The 24,089-nt window shown below is 39.2% G+C and overlaps 1 protein-coding gene across 1 annotated transcript in view; it reads left to right on the forward strand.

Annotated features, from left to right (window-relative positions):
* Nucleotides 1-13,073, forward strand: part of DCK (deoxycytidine kinase) — a 57,716-nt gene extending 44,643 nt beyond the window's left edge. Inside the window, exon 7 of the mRNA XM_027087469.1 lies at nucleotides 12,748-13,073. Coding sequence (XP_026943270.1) covers nucleotides 12,748-12,768 — 21 coding nt within the window. The 3' untranslated portion in view covers nucleotides 12,769-13,073. The remainder of the gene's footprint in view (nucleotides 1-12,747) is intronic.
* Nucleotides 13,074-24,089: the final 11,016 nt, after the last annotated feature.

The raw sequence follows: 24,089 nt of genomic DNA on the forward strand, positions 1-24,089 counted from the left end.
TTAGAGTTTCACAGCCTTTTGGCATTTTTTCTTTTCCATATGCACTTTAAATATACCTTACTGTTTTTCTGACAAAAATTCTGATGGTATTTTTTTTTTTTAAAGAAGATGTCGCGGGTAGGAGTTTATTAATTAATTAATTTATTTTTGCTGTGTTGCGTCTTCGTTTCTCTGCGAGGGTTTTCTCTAGTTGTGGCAAGCGGGGGCCACTCTTCATCGCGGCGCGCGGGCCTCTCACTATGGCGGCCTCTCTTGTTGCGGATCACAGGCTCCAGACGCGCAGGCTCAGTAGTTGTGGCTCACGGGACCAGTTGCTCAGCGCCTTGTGGGATCCTCCCAGACCAAGGCTCGAACCCGTGTCCCCTGCATTAGCAGGCAGATTCTCAACCACTGCACCACCAGGGAAGACCCTGATGGTATTTTTATTGGGATCATATTAAACTATAGATTTAAATTAGGGAGAATTGCTATCTTCATGATGTTGAGTCTTCCTAATCATGAACTTGATATTCATTTTCATATATTAAAGGTTATTTTTTGCATTCCTTAGTAGTATTTCAAAATTTTCTTCAAAGTTCTTGCACATTTCTTGTCAAGTTTATTCCTAAATATTTTGCCATGTTCTGTTGTTATTGTAAATGAGATTTTATCTTCCTTTGTATTTTTATTTTTATTTATTTATTTATTTTTGTGGTACACGGGCCTCTCACTGTTGTGGCCTCTCCCGCTGCGGAGCACAGGTTCCGGACGCGCAGGCCCAGCGGCCATGGCTCATGGGCCTAGCCACTCTGCTGCATGCGGTATCCTCCCGGACCGGGGCACGAACCCACGTCCCCTGCATTGTCAGGCAGACTCTCAACCACTGCGCCACCAGGGAAGCCCATTTGTATTTTTAAACTGATTGTTGTTGCTATTAATACATTTGAAGGCAATTAATACTTACATATTAATTTTGTAACCATTCACATTGCTGATTTCTCTTTTAATTTTAATTGATTTTTGTTCCTTCTTTAAGCTGAAAGCAATTGTTAGATGGTCTACAAATTATAATGTTTACCTATTCCTTTTCTATTTTTATAACTAATTTCGTCGTTGACCAATTGCATTGGCCACTGTTTTCCTCCAGAACAATATTAGATAATAATGATGAGAATGGTCACCTTTGAGCTAACATAGTTAAATTTGTGTAAAGTGATCAAAAAGGCTATAAAATATGTTTCCTTAAAACCACCACAGAGGACACGTTTTCAGAAAGGAAATGACTTTTAGAAAGTCAAAATGCTTCCTGAAAGGGTATCTTGTATGTTCAAATCTTCCATGTATTTGTTCAGATGAATCTTCTCAGTGATACCTTCCCTGACCACCTATTTTATTTTTTAAACTTTTTATTTTATATTTGAGTATAGTTGATTAACAATTTTGTGACAGTTTCAGGTATAAATCAAAGTGGTTCAGTTATACATATATATGTATCTATTGTTTTTCAAATTCTTTTCCCATTTATGTTGTTACATAATATTGAGTGGAGTTCCCTGCGCTATACAGTAGGTCCTTGTTGGTTATCTATTGTATTTTATAAATTTATTTATTTATTTATTTTTGGCTGTGTTGGGTCTTCGTTTCTGTGCGCAGGCTTTCTCTAGTTGCGGCGAGCGGGGGCTACTCTTCATCGCGGTGCGCGGGCTTCTCATTGTCGTGGCTTCTCTTGTTGTGGAGCACAGGCTCTAGATGCGCAGGCTCAGTAGTTGTGGCTCACGGGCTTAGTTGCTCCGCGGCATGTGGGATCTTCCCAGAGCAGGGCTCGAACCCGTGTCCCCTGCATTGGCAGGCAGGTTCTTAACCACTGTGCCACCAGGGAAGCCCAAATATGGCGGTGTGTCCATGTCTATCCCAAACTCCCTAACTATCCCTTCCCCCCACCCTTACCCCCGCCCAACCATAAATTCCTTCTCTGAGTCTGTTTCTGTTTTGTAAATAAGTTCATTTGTATCATTTCTTTTTAGATTCTGCATATAAATGATACTTCTCTTTCTCTGTCTGACTTACTTCACTCAGTATGACCGACCACCTGTTTTAAACTGCACCTGCCCCCTGCCACAATCCTTCCTATCCTCTTTCCCTGTCTCATTTTCTTCTATGGTATTATCACAGTCCCCCAAGCTAGTGCATGTTTCCTTCCACTGGAAACAATAGCAGGGATTTATTAATCTTTGTTTGTTTGCTTTGTTTTATATCTTTAGGACCTAGAACAATACCTGGCACATAATAATGCCTAATAAACACTTGATGGATGACACTTCCTAAGAAAATTCAGGAAAGGTGCTAAAGAGATTTGCTTGTCTCCAGTTAGATGTCAGTATAGAATAGGAATTAATTACCTGAAGAACTAGGTGAGATTTAAAATTTTGTTGTGACATCATCGCAATTTGAATTTCTGTTACATTTCTTTTTCTGCATAGTGATGAACAATAAATGAGAGTCTTCAAATCCCAGTGGGTGTGGGAAGATAAGGACCAGGTGATGGTATCTGTAAAGAGAAGAATAGGCTGAAACTTGAGGAAGCAGGAATTCCCATAGAGCTCCCTGACTGGCATCCGTTTTGAAGAACAAAATAGTTTTCTTTTGCAGCAATTCCCACAAAAATATTTCACTAGAAAGAGAATTCACCAGGAAGACTTGAACTTCACAGTACAATCTTAATATTGCTCAAAACAGATGTTGTTTTTTTGAACCTAATTTACCATTAAAATTAAACACAGAAAAGTTCTTTCCCTAAAGCAGGGAGAGACTTCACCTCTAAAGGAGACAATTTAGGCCCAAAATGTAGCTATGATTACTAAGAAAAAGAAAGGAAGGGAGGGAGGAGTGAAGGGTGGAAGGAAGGAAGAAGGAAGGGAGAGAAAGAAAGCTTATGAAGGTTAAAAAATTAGGCTGGTGATATTTTGTGCAAGTTCTGTTGGAAAATTACTCTAGTAGCCTCAGTGTGGGAAAATGAGTTGCTCAGCAGTGACTGCTAAAAATACAGCAACTAGAAAGACGAGATTACTGCATGCTGGCACATTTGCCTGGCTAGTGCTTGGTAATTTGTTCTGAGGTCTAGCTTTGTTAGAGTGTCGATGCCTCTCCTTTGAGTTTGCTCACCGCAGGATGGTGATTAACCTGAACCTGGAGGACATGTAACAAGGCTTAATTCAGAAGCAGAAATTGGGGATCTTCAGCTCAGAAGTGCTCTTCACACTTGTGCTATTATTGGCACCATGATTAGGCTGAATTTAGACTAGCATTCCTGTCTCACCTGATGGGAAAATAGGAGGTTACTGCATTTAGGATGGAAGGAAATCACGAATGTCAGCCTGCTATTAACAGTGTTTTCAGATAAAAATTGCAAGAGCCACATATTATGATCTTAAGTGGATTTCCAATCAGTCTCTTGTTCACCAGGACTAGTCTCTTCCCTCCTTGGTATTGTGATTCCTGTTAATGTATTCCTTTCCTTCCTTCTACTCCATCCCAGGTAGAAATGAAGGACTGACTTCTTCAGTAGGATAAGGGAAATCTAATCCCTTCTTTTGTCTCTCATTTCAATCAGAGGCAAGACAAAAGACCTTACCATTCTCTATAAGGTACTTCATGATCTCCACTTCTTACTGCTTTCTTCCTTGCTGGCTTCACAGCAGACTGGACTCTGCCGTTCCTTGAATATACAAAGCACACTTGTCCCAGGGACTTTGTCCTGATGGTTGCCCTGCCTGGGATGCTATCCCCCGAGATCTTTTCATGGCTCACTCCAGCACTTCCTTCAGGTCTCTACTCAAATGTCATCTTATTAATCAGGTCTTAGCTGACTACCCTGACTACCTGCCTCTGTCTCCCACTGTTCCCTTTACCATGCTTTGTGTTTGTTTACTGTTTTTATCACCACCTGACAAATTATGTATTTGTCTATAGTCTGTCTTCCTACACTAGAATGTAAACTCCACCAGAGCAGGGACTTGTGTTGTTTACTACTGTGTTCTCAGTGCCTAGAATGGTATCTGGAAAATGAAGCAGATGCTAGATAAACATTGGTTGAATGAATAAAAGAATTTTCTTTAATCCTTGGCACTTTAATGTACAGGTTTGTTTTTGTTTTCTGTAATGTACTTGATTCTTCTGTAGCATATGGGAATGTATTTGTCACTTAGCATCAGCAGTCATTTATTTTTTGAAATGTTTTATAAATATGAACTTTAAAAAATCAAATATAATAGGATATGTGTGAAGGCTCTGTAGGAAGTTGGTTAGTGAAAAATGATCCTGGAGTTCTTAGAGTATATACTTTTAATTTTGGTTTCTATCTTTTTCTACCCAGCACACTCTATGTTAGGTAGACAAAGATAGACCAAAATAAGATGTTTACTCAACTCTTCATTATCCATGCTAATGAATAAGCTACTTGCTATTTTGTTTGTATTTGTTTTTATACTTTTCCCCAGTTAAAGAGGATCAATATTTTGTTTGACAAAGTTTGGTTATACACTATATAGGGGGAAAAGTAAATAAGAAATAATGAACATTGTAGCAGATGGTTTTGTTATGTATTCTGCTTAATGATGCCTAAGAATTTGAAAGCAAGATTTGATATGGACCGTACTTCTCTTGTTTTTTCTCCTATTGCACTCAGTTTCTTCCAATAAAAATAGATAATTAAGACTCTTTTCTGTACATTAAAAGACAGAAGAATTACTATCTTGCAAATATACTGAATGATTATACATTATTTAGAAAAATCAGTACAAACATATTTATGTTAATCAAGTGTGAGTTGCAGGAAAATGCATGTTTAGATAGAATGGGCCTCTTTTCAGCTCATTACTTGGAAAAACCTTCATAAGAAAAGACGAGATTCTAGAAACTATAAGAAAAAAGGATGTATTCTATGGAGAAAAGATAGCATGAGAAAAGATTTGGATATAGGAGTACTGTGGTCCCATGAAGGGGTTCTAGAAGTTAACACATTTTGGGCCCTCAAAGTGCATCAAATCATTGTTGAGTGTACAATTGGCATTCATTAATTCATTAATTCACTTATTCTTCATCTACTTATCACATACTAGTTGAATGTCCACTATGTTCCAGATAGTTTTCAACTGTAGTTAATTTACATTATGTTAGTTTCAGGTGTACAACACAGTAATTCCCTGGTTGAGGAAGAGCATCTTGGAATCTAACTTTTTCTAATAAAGACTTTCAACTTATCTTTGTTTCAGCCACACTGAAGGACAAATTCAAGATTATTGGGGCATAAAGCTATACAATTTAGGGGCTCCTCTTTACGAAAAAGAATACAAAAGTAGTTACTGGGCTTTGGTAGAGCCTGTACAAGAGAGTAAACCTCGATTGACTTCCCTTCTCACTTTTACTTTCATAGGTACTAGTGCCTTCAGTTTCAGAGCCATTCCAGTGTTCTGGGTGGTGAATTGAATGGTTTCTGTGCAGCTGCTTAAATCTCTGCTCAGCTAAGTCAGTTTGACTTGTCCATCTACTTTCTATTTTCTGTTATTTTGTTAATGTCTCCTCACCTTTTATTATTTTTCTGGTTGTTTTCATTTTTCTGGTAAGTTTTTAGGAGGGAGTAGAGAAAAATGAGATTGTTTAATCTGTCAAGTTTAACCAGAACTTCCATAAACTCATCTTAGAGTTGGAAGAAATCTCAGAAATCATCTAGTTCGGGGTTCCTTAAGCTGAATTTTAAGATCTGTGAAACTTATCCTCCGAAAATTATGTGCAAAATTTTGTATAGAAGTGTTTGTGTTTGTTTTTCTGGGGGGAAGATCTGTAGCTCTCAGATTTTCAAAAGTTAATGTCCCTTGATATTCACAGTTGAGGAAATTGTGATTAAGAGAGATAGTTGTCAGACATCTCCTTGATTCCATGTGTCTGACAATAGAAGAGCCTTGATCCTTGGTTAGAGAGGTCACCCAAAGAAAGAATTTTTCAAGCTATGAGCTTTCTGACTCTGATTTTCCTCAGCACACTCCAGTCCTCTCTCGGGTGTGTAAATGTGGACATGTGCAGAATCTTTGCTCTTGCTTAGTTGAAGCCCTTCTCTCTTGTTTAATGATAGTTTTGTCTTCCATTGTGAGGAAGTCATTTTACTTGAGAGAATGATGTACATGGTCATAAATAAAGTCACCTTAACTGTGTTTATCCCAGGTTTGATCATTCTGGGAGGTCTGTGTCTCAGGCTTCCTTAAATTTGCAAGGTCTCTAGGAGTCTATCTACAAAGTGGCCTGAGCAGCCTGCTCGGCAATAAATCATCCTAAAGGAATAAGGGCTGGCGGCAGCCTAGGGTTGGTGGGGGTGGGATAATTTGGGGGCACGTTGAGGATTCTTCATTAAGCTCATACTCTGTCCAGTTCCCACGGATCCCTGTCTGAGTGCTAGGGAGGGCCTGAGAGTAAAATGTCAAAGAGATTTTTTCATGAAAATCTTGGGAACATTGGAGGAACAAAGCATTGCTGTTTTGGGATCCATATAATAATTTAAGAACGGAGTCATGAAGAGCTATTCTCTACTTTGGTGGAATTGTGACATAATGTTTGTTCTTTGTCAGCTTTAGGGTGCTTCTATGGCAGAGGTAAAACTCTCAGAGGCCTTGCCGTCATCTCAGGGAGCCAGGATTGCAGGAAAGTGGTGTCAGTTGTTCGTTGCTGAGAGAATTCTGATATTGCTCTCGAGACACCTCCTGGGGAGAGGAGGGGGCTTTGGGGTCTTATAATTGCTATGCATTCCTATTCCAAACCTATTATTTGGTCAAGACAGGGGAAACATGTGCGCATATGCAATGTGTTAAAACACCTATGGCTGTAGAAGTGGTATGTCCTTTTGTGCTTTGAATTTCAGGCATGCTATTTCTTTAAAGATTCTGTAGCCAGAATGATCTCCAGGTATCATCAAATCCTCAAGTCCCATTATGATAAGATTTGAATTTCACCAAAAGGAATTGCTGTGATTTGATGATGGACCATTTTCCACAGAGACCAGGATGCCAACAAACCATCGTTTGTCACTAAGTGGAGGTAGACTCCTCTGTGGGTACTACGTCTGTATTGGAAGCAGTAAGAAGGTGTGAAGTGTAAGGGCTATGGGCTGTGTCCCCCACAGCTGAGCAATGCTGACAGTCTTCTCTGGGGGGATTAATATATTGATCTGCCCTCTGGAGGGCAGTGACCTCCCTAGAGGGAAAAGTCTGGCTAATCCCTTAGTTTCTCTGACAGCAGGTCCGGAAGGATCCTGTTGCCAGGAATTGAAGGTAGTTGTTACCTTGACAGCAGGAGTTCAGCATGCGTGCGCCTCTTCTGGTCCCCATGTGATCCTTTGCTGTGACGCTTATGCGTTTATACCTGTGCAAGACTCAGGAAGGTAGAGACAGCTCACATGTGTCCCGTCTGCCCTCTTAAGGAGGCTGGCTGGGCCCACTAGGGTCAGTGTGCACTCTCCCTTTGCCGCCTTCTCAGACAGCAACTGATGGAACCGCTTAAGCCAGAGGGGGATCTCTCAGGGAAGCCAGCATGATTCTTGACATGGGCAAAGTGCTGGGTGAGTAAGGGTACCTGCACTTTCAACAAACCAATTGGGTAAAATGCTTCTCCACGTAGGACACATTTAAGAGGATGACTAGCTTCCCTTTCCACCCATGTTTCTGGACAATGCTCAACACTGCATCAGAATTATCTCTGGTGTTTCTACTTCTCCTGCCTTTCTCACTTCCATAATTTTTCCTTTCTTCGTATATTTAAATGCTTTGTAAATTGAGGATGGCTTGTGTTACGGGCTTTTAAATGTTTGGGGGTGAGTTGGGGGGCTTTTTATCTTTGGAGCCAGCTCTGTGGTCACTGTTATGGCTCAGCCCCTCCTCATTTCACCTGGATTTCTGTCTTCTGTCATCCCTGCTGCAGGGGTGCTGTCACCTCTCCCCTTATACCATCAGGCTTCAGGCTAAAATTCTAGCTATTACACCAAGTTTCATTTAAAACAGGCTCAAGTATTACATGTTTCTCATTGCTTACAATTGAAGAGATTCTCAACATACTGTAAGTGGATATATTTGATCATTTGCAGTTTCTTCTTTCTTTTCCTCCCCCCCTTCCCATTCCTTGTTTGCTTAACCAGAAAAATCCTCTGAGAAGATTTCATATCTTAGAGGGATGCAAAAACATTGCAAAGAATGATCTAATTCAAACTTGTGTTTTGTTTTATTTTATTATGGTTTTTTCCCTCTGAAGCACAAAGACTCTCATAAACGTTCCGTCTTTCAAGTAGCAAGTTAAGGTAACTTGAACATCTCAACCTTTCCCACCTTAGGAGCACAAAAACATTCACATCCCAATTCCTCTACACCTCACCTACCCATTATGCTTTGTGTGGAGTCCCCCTCCTCCATTTATTTGTGGAAACTCCCCCACAAGATGCTTCTCCTTTATCCATAATGAGTCCGGGCTAGAGCTCAATTCTGGGGCTTCCTAAACTGAATTGCCACAGCTGCGAAAACTGGGACTCTGCCGTTGCTACTGCCGTCTAGCTGCAGATCCCAGCGAAGGGCTGCCTCATTGGGAAGGGCTGCCTTGTTGGTGCCAGCCTGCCACAATGCTGCCATCACTGCCTCGGTATGGCTCTTGTCTCAGGCACCTCAGCCAGTGGAGCTTTTGCAAAGTCGGAGAAAGAATGCTTCCTTGCTCTGTGTTCATGGTGAAGACAAAGAGTTCTAGAACAGGCTTGGTGAGGCTTAAAACACAATGAGTTAGATAAATAGTGCTGTCTTTTGAGTTGAACTGCATTGCTCCTGCTGCAGCCAGAACTTCCACCTGGAAGTAATCTGGTTGGAACTCTGATGTTGCAGCTGCCTTTGAGCCTGGTAAGCTGGGACTTTGCTACCACCAACACCTTCTCATTTGGGATCTTTGCTAATAGTTTCACCAATTTTGTTTTTGAGAATGAAAAACAGAGTTTTTCTTTCTTCAGTTTTGGGAATGGTACAAAGGCTTGTGCCCCAAAGTTTCTAAGTTGTGAGACAGCTGTTAATTCATAGGTATAGGGCTCGAACATGCTGCTGGAATGCCTGTGTCCTCTTGGGTACTGCTCCGAGCTGCTAAATTCTCTGCCCTCCACTGGGTTCTTTTGCTGAATTTACTGCACCAGACACTTAGCTCCCTTTGGTAAGTTTTCTGTTGTCTCTTGTTATTTCTGATTTTACTTGAGTTTCCCTCAATTAAACAGACATAGTTGTATATGTGTGAAACCTAACTGGGGTCAGGATTTAATTATTTTCCCAGGCGGATCCACAGTCCCAAGTAATCCAGTTTATTTCAATAAATTCTGTGTCTGCAGGAGGGAAAAAGGGTGCTGGGTGTCCTCTTATTCTCCTTAACTTGGGTGTGTCTGAGTCTCAGCTCCAGCCCAGCCAGGACTCTGCATTTGCAGTCAGTTATAGTTCAGGTTTCAAACATTTCATTTACATATGACTCCCCCCACCACACCCACAACAGAACACTATATTCTCTCATCCCCTTTTCTCCTCCCGTGTTCTACCTAACCACTACTTTGACATCTTCCCCCTCCCCAGACTGCGTGCTCAGATGGCCACAAAACTGCTCTATGCTCCTTGCATTCAACAGTGGCTGGTCTTTCTCTTTCCTCAGAAGAGAGCGTGAATTATATATCAGTACATTCCCCATCTCACAATACATAATTATCTATTTCTCATAACTTTTCCCACCTCAGTTGTGCAGTTGAAATGATAAACTATTTCAAACATTCAGAACATTATGTTGAAATAACAAACTCTCACATATTCAGGAATTTATAGAAACGAATATAACAGATACCATGTAATCACCTCTTACATTTAACAAGTATTTACATTTTGCCAACTTTGTCTCAGACATTTTGAAATAAATACAACATTACAGATATAGTCAAAGTCCTCTATTTAATCCCTAGCCGGTAACTCCCTAAGTTCCCCAGAAGTAACCATTCCCAAGGCAGATTTTTTTCCCCTTCCCATCAGTGTTTTTTATGTATTTTGTTTACATGTGTGTGTCCATATCAATATATAATGTTATTTTATGGGTTTAAGAATTAAAGGTATAATATTATTCAGTACATAACATATTCCAACTTGATTTCTTCATTCAAGCTTAAGTTTTTCCAGATATTTTCCATGTTGCTACATTAGATATAATTCCTTTGTTTTAACTACTATTTGAGAATATACCACAACTGGATATATCCATTTCTCAGTTGATAAGACAATTAGCTACTTTGAAAAAGAAGCTCCCTTCTTTCCCACGCTTCCAACTGTTGCCTTATTACAGCCTAAAAATTTCATTATTACTTCCTGATTCTAATCATTGGCTCAATTCTAGAAGCCTTCTTGGCTTACTTGGCTCCAGTGTTGAAGGAAGTAAATTGACACTTGAACTAAAAAACATGGCAACTTCAGGGCAAGAAAGGAGTACAAAGTTTTAAGCTCTGAAATGGTGACTTAAAGGTGCTCCATGGGTTTATATGAGGTTGCTAAAAATGCTGTGACTGGGACAGCAAAAGCATGGGGCTCTGCGGTAAGACAGCCCAAGTTTGAATTCTAGCTGTACTCTTCCTTGGCCATGTGAACTTGGCAATTCTCTCTAAACCTACAAAAACTCTCTAAACCTCAAATCATGATAGCTTATAGAGTTGTTTTGAGCATTAAATGAAAGAATTCATATAAGGCTGTAGTGCAGTGCCTGGCTTAGAGTAAGTATTCTGTTCATCTTTGTTATGAGTAATGGTTATTAGCTTACTTGAATGCAGAAACCTCTATTTTGGCAGTGGAGTCTATATGGGGATCTAACTCTGCCTCTTCCCTGGAGCTGTGTGTGTGTGTGTGTGTGTGTGTGTGTGTGTGTGTATTTATGTGTGTTCAAGGAGGACTGAGGAGGGAGTTGGTATTAAGCTCTTATAACCTTAAGCTTATATGGAAAATTCTCTAACATGCTTTAAAGGCAAGATGGGCTTTTTGATGTGCTGAGAATTCTATATGAATTCTATTAATATAGAATTCAATTCTATATTAATTAAAACAGTTCAATATCCTTTTTAGGAAAGATTGTGTTGAAATATATTCTATAAAAGTAACTTCAGTAAGTCCACTACATTAAATATAATTTAAAGGGGTTTTGTCGTATGTATGTTTTAACTTATCTGAGGCTTCCATGAACCTATTCAACTCTTTATTTAAACCTACCTCTAAATGAAAATTTTTATTGGAAAATAAACATGTATATATGCAGATAAAGATAGTGACAGGCCATCAAGTTCAAGGAGAATACTTTGTGGCTTGAGGGATTTCAGTGACTCTGGCTTCATTCTCATAACTCCTATGCTGTATCACTGCTCCTTGAGGCATTATTTGGCCAAACACACACAGATGCTATTGAAAGAGACACAGTTTATTCTTTTCTGGGAAAAATGCGAAGGCTAAAGGTAGAATGGGAACCTCTTCAGAATGGCTCTTTCTTCCCAAGTCTCAAATAATTAGTAGGGGTTACTCAGAGATTGGTTATTTCAGCTAGCTCTAGTAAGACAAAACAGTGACTGTGATGATTATAATCAGAGACACAGAAGAAAGTAATGGCAAATACTTGAACACAAGGTAAATTCACACAGAAGACTATTCATCGTGGAAGTATTTTAAACGGTGATGTGCTAATCCTGAGGATGAGCTGCGGGTGGGTGTGTTGGTTAAGTCCCAAACTCTCAAGTAATCAGCAATGGGTCATGGTCCTTTCACAGTCCGAATTCGTATTCTCTTTATTCTATGGGCATTCTGAAATTTTCATTTCTTTCACAGGGACAGAAAATAAACAGTTATGGGCTTTGGGAAATACTGCATGTCTCTGTCAGGACCTGGCTTCTAACACTAGTTTTGCACCCATTTTCCAAAACTGCATACATTTTGCAGACTTTCCTCTCCCAAATATGATAGTGTTTGTAATAACAACTAAGATAACATGAAAAAAATTTATTGCGTTTATACAATAACTATTAAATCTTTGAGAACCATATGTGGACTATATGTAGAACTACTCAGTAAGACCATATAAAGATGATTTTTCATTAAGGAACAAGATACAAGATCACGTAAATATATAAACAAGAACCAGCAGTCTGCTGGTTAAGTAAGGTAAATCTGGCCACAAATTCTACACTAAAACTTATTTTAAGTATGAGTTGTTGTTTTTTGTTTTTAAGAGAATCCAAATCCTTATGGTTGATGAATTCCAATAGATCTCTATTTTTCTATATTTCAATAGGATTCTATATTCCCACGTTTTCTTATAGGGACTTTTTCACTTTGACAAACATTTAGAAAGAAATATTTGTATTTATGTGTTTCAAATCTCAGTAAGAGATTAGGAGTAGATAGCCTTATAGAAGTTCTTGCAGAGATTTGCTGAGGCAAATTTCCTATATATTTTCTAGGAAGAAATCTTTTGATTTTTCAGTATTTTGCCAGTTAATGGAAATTTGCACATCATATTACCTCAGCAATGAGTGCAGAAATCTAAAAATAGAATGCTAAAAATAGAACCTGAAAGGGGGGCAAGAAGAGAAGAAATGAACAGATTCTTATATGGATCTGGGTATCACGAGGTATCATACTCTCAATGAAAAATTTATATCATTTAAGATTCATCAAATAAGTGTTATTTTTCTTTTTACAGATACCCATACCTGTTTCATAACCTCTCCTGGCTGTAAACCTGAGCACCGATGCTTGACCTATTGTAAGTCAGAAAGTTATGTATGGGAAAAAACCAGCTTTGCATTTTAACCTCTTTCCTGTCTTTACTTAAAAAAAAAAAAGATTTAAATCATAAATGGCTAGGAAGAGGAAAACCTTTTTGTTTCTGTAAGCAAATGTCTGACCTTGTTCTGAATTGATAAACTGCATAGGTCTAGCTTTACTAATTTAAACTCCGAGAGTTCCTCTTGTGATACTGGGGGGTACTCAATAAATCTTTGCTGTTGTTGTTGATGATGAATACAGGTAATAAAGGAGTATGGAGTTGCATTTTTACCTTTTGTGACTTGATGTAAAAAAATTCCTTTTCAAACCATTGTAGGAGGATATCTATCTGTAGGACTTATGGTGGGTCATTTATGCATCCTATTATAATTTGGTCTGGATACAATAGTTTTTATCTTCACATGGAAACAAATTGGAAAGAAATAATGAGGCACCATTTGGAATTGTTGGCAACTTTATTTTTATTTTTTGGCTGTGTTGGGTCTTCTGCTGTGCGTGGGCTTTCTCTAGTTGCGGCGAGCGGGGGCTACTCTTCGTTGCTGTGCGCGGGCTTCTCATTGCGGTGGCTTCTTTTGTTGCGGAGCACGGGCTCTAGGCATGCAGGCTTCAGTAGTTGCAGCACGCAGGCTCAGTAGTTGCGGCATGCAGGCCCTAGGGCACGCAGGCTTCAGTAGTTGGGGCATGTGGGCTCGGCAGTTGCGGCACATGGGCTTAGTTGCTCCGCGGCACGTGAGATCTTCCCGGACCAGGGATCGAACCTGTGTGCCCTGCATTGGTAGGCGGATTCTTAACCACTGTGCCGCTAAGGAAGTCCTGTTGGCAACTTTAAATGTTCAAAAATAAAAATAAAAATTAAAAAAACCAAAGAATCACAAAAGCAGGAGAACAAAAGACCTCATCTTGGCTGATTAGCTGATTTAACCAGCAATTGTTGTTGGCACCAAAATGTCAGCTAGACTTGAAAAAAAAAAATCTCAAGGGGCTGGTAACTCTGTCCTCTGCGGGGGAAAAGATCTAACATGTATCCCAGGTTATACCTTTTGGTACACAGATTTCCCTTATGAATTTCTAATTGGGAGGAAAATATGAGGATATGGCATTGCAAGGAAAGCCAGGAGTGGGGCACATAGTAATAAAATGCAGGACTCTGCTGCAAGGGAGTTTTATCCTTTGCAGTTTGGGAAGCAGTCAGAGTATCAAGTCTTGTGTTATCAGGATGTCTCCTCCTGCCTGCTTCGAAGCTCCTGTGGCTTACATATTGATGTTCAGAGGGAAAAGACCCCAGGAAAAATGGATCGGAAATATACTCATATTTACTGTGCAGAGCCTCTGCAGTGGAGTGGCACATATAAGATCTTTTCCCAAACATTAAGCAGTGTCTGTCTGTTTTTGGCATCACATTATAAATAGGGCTCGTGCTTATTATGATGTAGAAAAAATGCTTTCAATGAGATTCACATTCAGCTCTACCATTTTATAATATTTAAGGCTGCAGTATTTTTATAGATGATGCTAACTAGTTAGAGAGGTTTATTAGCTGTGTGAGTCTTAGCCCTTATATATCGTCGGGGAAGCTCTGAGTGTCTTCTGACAAATCCTCACATGCTAATAGGGAGTATTAACCACACACAGTGAAGTTAATGAAGTTCTCTCTTCTGTGTTTTTTGTTATTTATTTATTTACTTTGCACTTTTTTGAGGATTACAGGAAGCTGGATGTTTTGTGCTTATGTCCAGCTCATGTGACAGTCTTCATTCTCCTGGGATGAGAAAAGTCTCTTTCATCTGCAGTCTTCAGTGAAGTCCCCCAGAGCCAAGTTCTACATTTCTTAGCTTGACTCTATTGCCTTTTGTTTTATATATACCCCATCAGTTTTCAATGAACAGGCTAAAAGTTAAGCAATTGAGGGTTTGTTTTTCTTTAGTCTATGGAATTGAACTTGTTTCAAATTGTTGACCAGTAAAACCATATGTGTTAGTCACACACTGTATAATATGAGCTTCCTGTTTGAGCAGCATAATCTTTTTGGAAGAACATTATAAACCTAACTTTGTTAAGAAGGGATTCTAAGCTTCACAGTGAGCTTTTGCGACCTGGCCAGCTTGAATCTCTTCCTTACTGCTGTGTGAAGCCATTCTGTACTACTCTTTGGTGAGATGCAATAGCCAGCAAACAGCAAGTAAAACCCTACATCCTGGAAGAGATCAATGGGCAGAGCATTTGATCATAGAAGAGCAGAAATGAGTTTCAGGAGGGATGCTAAAGGCCAGATGGCCCTGCAGATGTCTGCCAAGATTTCAGAGGCCCCAGGTCAGCCAAGCCAACAAATGGATTGTGCTGTGCCTATTATACAGATAGTACTAGGGCAAGGAGTCCAGGCTATTTAGCAGAAAAGATGTGTACAGGATTAGAAAAAACTGGGAGCTCCTTCTTAGCTGCTTCCTAATAGTGGCTGGATTTTGTGATCTTTGCATCTGCTGCCTTTTGCTCATTTGCTCTACTGCTCATTGATTGCACTGGTTCTGCTTAGATGGTGTTTGATTTTCTCTGACTACCCTCTTTTCCTTATATAATTACTTACCGAGTGGCTGATAAATCCCGAGCAGTGTGTTAAAGCTGGATGTATAATAATGAACAAGATGGACATGGCTTCCGCCTTCATGGAGTTTACGGTCTAGTGGGGGAGACAGGAAATGGGACAAGTAGTTACAATAAAACATAAGAAATATGAAAGAGAAGGTACAGAGCCCTATAGGCACACATAGCAGGGGAACCTAAACCTAATCTAATCTAGAGGGCAGAGAAGGTCTCTCTGGAAGGGATATGTGGGCTGAAACCTGAAGGATAAGTAAGAGTTTGCTAGCAAGTAAGGAAATATGCCAGAATAGAGAAGACAGTGTGTATGAAGTTGTGAAGTTGAGAGATATTTTGGCAGAGCTGAGCAATTGGAGGTTGAAGTGGAGGAAAGGATAAAATGGAGGGCTGTAGGGTTTCTGTTTCTTTCTCTCCCTTCCTGTACCCTAGGGTATGAAGCGGGCATGAGGGAGGTGGGGAGAGGGTTTTTGGTGAGCACAAAGATTTAATGGCAAGAGGAAGTACATCATTGGGAGTGGGAAGTACGTCTCCATAAATGCATCACAGGAACAGAAATTGACCCAAAACGCAGAGGATTGGGCTTAGATTAGGGTTAAATTATCCATATAGTGTGGCTGCTAGTATGGCTGAGGGTAAAGCAAAGGGGAAACAGTTTGAGAATCAGTAGAACGTGGAAGTAACTGAGATAATCCAGACTATATGTATAGAGAAAGGAGAGAAGACTTAATGAGAATCCTGAAGAACATTGGCATTTAGATGACGGACAGAGGAAGAACTGCAAAAAAGATTGAGAAGGAGAGGCCAGAAAGAGAGGGGAAAACTAGCAAACTGTGATATCACAGAAGTGACAGGAAGAGTCCTTTCAGGGCTGGGACTCACCTCAGGACACAAAATTTAAGGGGGGGGGTGCCCAAAACCCCAGTAATTATGATAAATAATATTTTAATGCAGTGTTTGAAAAAAAACCTAGTTAATGCAAAAAGTCCATGATGATTAAAACATCAAACTTTTAAATAAAGGCAAGGTCAGAATTACTGAATTCTCCTTTTGCCTCAGGCTCCAATAGGGCTTGTCAGGACACTATTACACAGTTAGATTTAGAAACTTTTATATTTAGAAGTTTGATATTTTGTTCATATAAAAAGAGGAAGTGATAAGCTGTGTTAAATGTAGCCGAGAAGTCAGTCAAAAGATGGGTTGAAAAAAGCTAGTTCATTGGTTATATGGACAAGCTATTACTATTACATCTTTTCTTTACCATGTTTTAATAAACCATAATGGAGGTTATCTTATTGTCTCTGCAAACATGATTACCACCTCCTAAAAAGCTGAGTCCTTTTCTGAATTAGGAGATTGTATAAATACAAACAATTTTTTTTCTTAAAATTGTTTTTTTATTCTGGTAAAATACACATAGCATAAAATTTACCATCTTAAGCATTTTTAAGTGTACAGGTCAGTGATATTAAGTACCTTCATATTGTTGTGCAACCATCACCACCATCCATTTCCAGAACTCTCTTCATCTTACAAAACTGAAACTCTGTACCCATTAGAAACCTATTTTGATTTAAACTCTATTTTGTCTGATATTAATATAGCAATATCCTGCTCTCTTTTGGTTACTATTTACATGGAATATCTTTTCCCATCCTTTCACTTTCCATCTGTTAGTGTCTTTGAATATAAAGTGAGTCTTTTGTAGACAGCATATAGTTGGATCATGGTATTTTTTTCCTTACTGCCAATCTCTGTCTTTTGATGGGAGAATTTAATCCATTTACATTTAAAGTAATTACTAATAAGGAAGAACTTCTGTCAGTCTGTTATTTGTTTTCTCTATACCTTATAGTTCTTTTGTCTTTCATTTCCTGTGGTAAGAGCTGAAACTGACTGAAATCAACTGCAATTTACTGTCCAAGTCTTCCCCTGAAAGTTGCAAGCCTTCAATAGACTCCAGAGTTCCCAAAATAGTTACATCAGACAGATCCTGCTAGTGTGATTGTTTTCTGTGGGAAGACAGATTCCTGGCACTTCCTATTCTACCATCTTCCCAGGATCCTTTCTCCCCAGACATACATTTTTAACCTCATAGTGTCTATTGTATCAACTCTAACACAAAATGAAATAATTCCTTAATGATATGAATCCATCTCTTTATAAGTTCTCTGGATGGATCCTTGTTCTTGCCTAAATTCATGGAGTAGGCATATCTGAGGGTCAAAAATACACACTGGGGAGTCAGGTAAATAGGTTCAGTTGCTAAGCATATCCGCGTTTACCCCTGTGAGAAGTCAGTTGCCGTTTTATTTGTAGGTTTTTGTAACCGTTTGGGAGGCACTAGATTCTTTTTAAATAAATCACTTCCTGATGGCCTCTTCAGTTTAAAGTGCCATGTATAAATCATTGCTATGTACAATACAATCCCCAGATCCCTCTCTGATAAAGGTATTGTTTACATTCCTTCTCAAGTGCTCTGTTGCTTTTTATTCAGATCATACCTTAGGTCCTTTTATGCTCAAATGCTATTTTTATTTTAATTATGGTTGGGATACCTCAGAAGATTCGAAGTAGCTTATCATATCCCAGACACCTGTCTAAAATCTGGGGAGCTCCAGCTTCACCTCTCAGTGTGTCAAAAGCTTAATTACATATACAAGGTAAAATTTTTCATTTATAGCTCATGAACTCAACCTTTGGTTTTAGGCTGACCAACCATCATGGTTGGCTGCAAATGTCCGGGTTTTAGCACTAAAATCCTGTGTCCTGGTTAATCCCTCAGTACTGAGCAAACCTGGGCAATAGGCCACCCTATTTGTCCTAGAAATATTTCTTGGATTCCTTTATTAAAGCCACCTCTTTCTTCCAGGTCTAAGAGTAACAGGTGACGTTGATAATTTTACATGTTCATGTTCTTGCTAAGTTGCTGAGGATTTTGTTCAATGATTATGAACATTCATGGACTGCTGGCAGTTTAGAGTGAGAAGGGAGTTAAGAGATCCTGCACTACAAACCATCTCATTTTACAGATGAATAAAATCTCGATTGCGTTAGAAAGTTTTTGCCGTCTTTGTTCCACTCTGGCTGCCATGGTACCAGTTTTCAGCAATGTCTTCAAACATCTCTTTTCCCACGAATTAAAACCAAACGATTATGTTGGAACATCAGCTACAGTAACAGGAAAAAGTAGCATTCAGTTAGTTTTAAATTGTCCAATAATCTTTTTCTAATGCCTCTATTTGCGTCATAGGCATTTTAACTTCCCTCGTGTCTAAAGTTCAGTGTCTCTCATGGATTACTCATATTATCTGAGTGTGAAAATAAATATGGTTGGGTTAATTAGCATCAACTTTAATAAGATCCCAAAGTAATTTTATACAGTGCTTCCTGGGAAGAAAGAAATTAAGCTTGATAACTGAGATGATGGGATCTAAAATAGAAGCAATGCAAGGGGCACGTAAGAAAGAAAATAAGCACAGAAAAGGGAGAAAGATATTGTGTGTACTGTGTGTGATGGATGAAGAAGGTTTTCTTTTCAAAATCACAGAATGGGCTTTTGTTATTTTCCCTCCAAAGGAAGTCAGAGCCCAGTGGTTTTCAAACAAGCAGATTGATCTCACCAGCTTGTTGAAAACTCAAATACTTGGCTTCCATCCTTGGTCATTCTGATTCAGTAGCTCTGTATTGGGACCTGGGAATCTCTATTTTTAGCAAATTTCAAAAGTGATTCAGATGCCATTGGTCAATGGAATGATGTCTGGAACCACTGAGCTAGGCTATTTGAAGAGGTTTTCCTATTTTTCACTTTGGGAAAAATATTCTTCAGACTTCACTTTTTTGAGATGGCAGGTAACATTATGCTTCCTTCAAAGACAGGAAAATTGAGGAAGATAGAGTTACATTTTAATGTAAGAATATGAGAAAAGGAGGATTTTTACTCTCCTTAAGAGTATATTAAGGTCTTGAAATGAGACCTGCTGCAAAGAGTGAGGGTGAATTCCTCCAGAGGGCATGTAGGACTATGCAAGGCAATTTGTACATTCTACCCTTGACCATAAAAAAGAGATGGAGTAGGGGTTGGCTCTTGGGAACTGCCCAAGAGTCCAGCATTTTCTAGTCTGACTTGTGCTATAGAGATTATCCAATCCTAATAGGGTGGAGAAGAACTGTCTGAAGTCTCTCCTGTTCACGATCTATGATAGAAGTATCTCTTATTAAGTGTACCTTTATGTGGCCATGTACGCATACCCAGAGACCCTGAAAAGTCCTCTGGGAAACTAACACAAGGCCCGAAGTTCTTAATTAGCAGAGTGGATTCCCCAGTCCTGTCACCTAATGGTATAGCAGAAGATGTGCTTGCAATTAATTGGATGAGCTGTAAAACTGGAATCCTGACCATGTTGTGGTCATTACAGATCCCAGGGTACTTTCCTTACGGCAGATGGAGTCCTGGAATAATTCCAACCTTGATAATTAAATTAGATTGTGCCCAGCTTCCCTTTACACTTTCTTTCTTTCTTTTTTAATAAATTTATTTAGTTTTGGCTGCATTGGGTCTTTGTTGCTGCGAGCCGCCTTTCTCTAGTTGCAGTGAGTGGGGGCTGCTCTTCGTTGCAGTGTGCACACTTTTCATTGTGGTGGCTTCTCTTGTTGCGGAGCACGGGCTCTAGGCTCTCGGGCTTCAGTAGTTGTGGCACGCAGGCTCTAGAGCGCAGGCTTAGTAGTTGTGGTGCACGCGCTTGTTACTTGCTCTGCAGCATGTGGGAGCTTCCCAGTCCAGGGCTCGAACCCATGTCCCCTGCATTGGCAGACAGATTCTTAACCCCTGTGCCACCAGGGAAGTCCTCCCTTTACACTTTCAACTGGACTCTGTTCCCTTTCCATCTTTAATTTCAGGGACCTAGTACATTAATGGAGAACCACTAGATTCTACAGATGACTGCAATAAAGTAACAATGTCTCCTAATTGATGGAGTGAGATTCACTAGGCTAGTGATGGATAGGCAGGCACCCTTTGTACAAAGACAAATTGTTGGATTGGCATCTAAAGAGACATGGTACCACTCCTGAAAAATTAAACCTGTTAAACATTTTAGTGTATAATTAAAAATATATGTCCTGTTAACTTTTAGAGGTCTTTTAAAAGTTTTTTCCTTTTCTTTTTATGGAGAATATCTTTCTAAAAACAAAGTAGTTAATAGGCATACTTTATTAGTAGACTGAATCCATGTGTTTAATTTAAAAAAAAAAAGAACCAAAATATAAAAAGACTGAAATTAGTGTCTAGGATAGAGGTAGCGATAAGAACAGCAAGACATACTGCTAGCTTGAAATATGTTGATGCAGAATTTGACCTCATGTTTCTTCACTATATGCAATTAGTCTGATTCTAATCTTCTATGTTTTTTCAAAGTGGGGAGGTTTGGAGTATGGCCTGCTTTCTCTTAACAGTTGTATTTTATTACCACAAATTGTTTTATTAATACAGATTTTTTTTCAAACGAATGAAAATTCAGTGAACTGTGTACTTGCTGAGAATAGAGTGCTGTTATGTAAGGTGAGCAAACTCCTATAAATTATTATTTAGCAGGTTGTCTGCTTCTGGAAATTAAATTTTTCTCTGAAATACTTTTAAAGATATGAATGAAATATTATTTTCTCATGTGGATAATAATTTTCCATTTGAAAAGTATTTAACCCACACTCTGTTAATAGACCAAAGTAGGCCTTTATTTGGTATGCAGATTAACTCATACATATCCAGGAAAGCAAAATGTAGTCTTTAGTTTCTATGGTTTGTCAACATGTTTGAGACTACATCCAGTTGGAGATTGTTTTTGTCTGCTTTTGTTATTATCATTAAGCTGATTTTCTGTTTCAGATAATATACTTGGCTCAAAATTTCCTACCTTTAACACAGAATGGGTCAAGACATACCCCCATTCTGTATGTACATAGGATTTTGTGACCATTTTCTGTGCATCTTTTCTCTAACCCACCATAAATATTCCTTCACTTCAACTGGATAAAAGAGAAAAAAAAAAATCAGGAGGCGGACACCAGCTGGTTTTCATTGCAAGGAAGCTGGTTTTATTACCTGAGTTAATGTGAAGAAGAATTTTTTGAAAGTGCATTAAGGGTGCTTATAAAAATGTTTTAAGTATAAATATATTCCTTTAATGAAAATAAGTGGAATTTTATCCTTAGAAAGTCTTTCAAAATAGTGAAAATTCTCAGAAATATAGATAGCTGGTGAATGAATCTGTCCTGTACTTGAAAATAAAAATGTAGATAGGGACTGTTTGTTTGTTTAAATGGCAAAATTTTGAAAGCTTAAAGAGAGGAAAAATGGAAGAAATAGTACATCATATTGTGTTATTTCTTATAGCTGCTTAAATGACATAATGGAATTTAGGCTACAAGTGGCTGATTGAAACGTGTTCATCTCCTTTTCCTCTAGAGACTTCTCTAAAATGAAAGTAAACAATAAAAACTCTTTATACCTGCAATGTCAAAGAGAATGGGATAGAGGCCATCCTCTAGCGGGAGAATGCCCACAAAATTAGTCTGACTTAGCGATCTACCCTTCTGTGGGTGAACGGCTAGCCCTTCCAAGATGAAAGGGGTCTGATGTAGCACTATATTGTAGTTTAAAATAATTTCGTTTTCAGTATGACTTCTTCTTTGACCAGTGCAAAATTCGGAGGTTTATTTCTTAACTTTTAAACATATTTTCTAGTTATCTTTTGTTATTGATTTCTACCTTAATTGCATCTGGAAATCCTATGCTCTATTTCTATTCCTTTTGTGGTTTTCCTAGAAATTACAATATGAATATTTAATTCATCATAGTCTAAAGTTAACCAAAACCTTTATCCTTTTCTTGGACAATACAAGGTCCTTAGGACACACCTTCACCTCACATACCTTGCTTCTGTCTTACATGGTACTGTTGTCATGAATTGATTAACACAAGGATATTACTATTATTATACTATATAGATAATGTTTATTTAGATTTATCTACATACTTACCACTTTACTTTGCTCTTCATTTCTTTTGTCTTTAGCATTCTAAGAGTATTTTCCTTGTGCCCAAATGCACCCTTTAGAATTTCCTTTGTTGAAGATCTATCTGTGGCGAAGTGTCTCTGATTTTGCTGTTCTGAAAATATCCTTATTATGCCTTTATTCTTGAACGATTACTAGTTGTAGAATTCCAGTTGGCAAATATTTGCCTTTAGCACATTAAAGATATTACTCCACTATCTTCTGGCTTCCAATGTTGCTGTTGAGAAGTTAACTGTCAGCCTATTGCTCATTTTAATCTCCTTCTTATCCCTGGATTCTTATGATTTTTAAGTTTATTATTATCTTTGAGGTTCTGCTCTTTCACTATGACGTGTGTCGATTTGAATTTCTTTTTACTTATCCTGTTTGCCACCTCCAGAGAAGTTTTGCATTGTTTCTGTCAGGCAGCAGCAAATACTGGCTCAGGGTTCCTTGACCCACCCAGCTGATAACGCTTTACTATTTTCTGAAGTTGTAGTCCTTTGAGCCCTAGTTTACAGAGAAGAGCTTCTTTTACTAGAATCTCCACAGTGTGTGGGCCCTGGACCTTGATTTTATCCCCTTTGGTTGTCAATGCCATCGGGACAATTCTGCTTCTGTGCTGGCTTATCTCTCTAGTCTCTGCATTCCTTTCAATTTTGGCCTGAAAATTGCAAAATAACTTGTGATTTCTTTGCTTCTCTAAAGAAGATTGAACAAATATTTGAACTGGCAATTTTAGTCATTTTCAGTGGGAGGGTGGCCTGAAAACATTTTCTGCCACTATTGGAAACCAGGAAGATTTCAATGTAATTCTGGAATCAGAAAGTAGATGGAGAGACTTCCCTGGTGAAGCAGTGGTTAAGAATCTGCCTGCCAATGCAGGGGACACGGGTTGGAGCCCTGGTCCGGGAAGATCCCACATGCCGCGGAGCAACTAAGCCCGTGTGCCACAACTACTGAGCCTGTGCTCTAGAGCCTGAAAGCCACAACTACTGAGCCCACGTGCTGCAACTACTGAAGCCTGCGCTCCTAGAGCTGGTGCTGCGCACAAGAGAAGCCACTGCAATGAGAAGCCTGTGCATCTCAACGAAGAGCAGCCCCTGCTCGCTGCAACTAGAGAAAGACCGTGCGCAGCAATGAAGACCCAACGCAGCCATAAACAAACAAACAAATAAATAAATGTAGATGGAATAGAAATAACCAGTATAGCTAAGAGGTGGAATTTTACCACTGAGTGTTTTCAAAAGAGGACATAGAATCATAGAAATTTGATTCGCCTCCACAGAACTTCACAGAGCCTTTAGATTTAGAGATGACAGATAAAGAGGACGGTGGAAGTGAGATGTAGGGCCTAAAAGAGATTGATAGCGTAACACTGACAGCAGTTGCACTTTGCCCCATAGGAAGTTTAATTTCTGAAGAAATTCAACTGTCATAGACTTCCACATGCTGGCCTTGAAATTTCCCCCAGATGATTCCCTTAGACATCTCCTTGGACATACACGCGGGCCTCTCACTGTTGTGGCCTCTCCCGCTGCGGAGCACAGGCTCCGGACGCACAGGCCCAGCGGCCATGGCTCACGGGCCCAGACGCTCTGCGGCATGTGG

The sequence above is a fragment of the Aethalodelphis obliquidens genome, unplaced genomic scaffold, assembly GCF_003676395.1.
Source record: "Aethalodelphis obliquidens isolate GAN/ISIS:26980383/991018 unplaced genomic scaffold, ASM367639v1 scaffold59, whole genome shotgun sequence".
Taxonomy (NCBI): domain Eukaryota; kingdom Metazoa; phylum Chordata; class Mammalia; order Artiodactyla; family Delphinidae; genus Aethalodelphis; species Aethalodelphis obliquidens.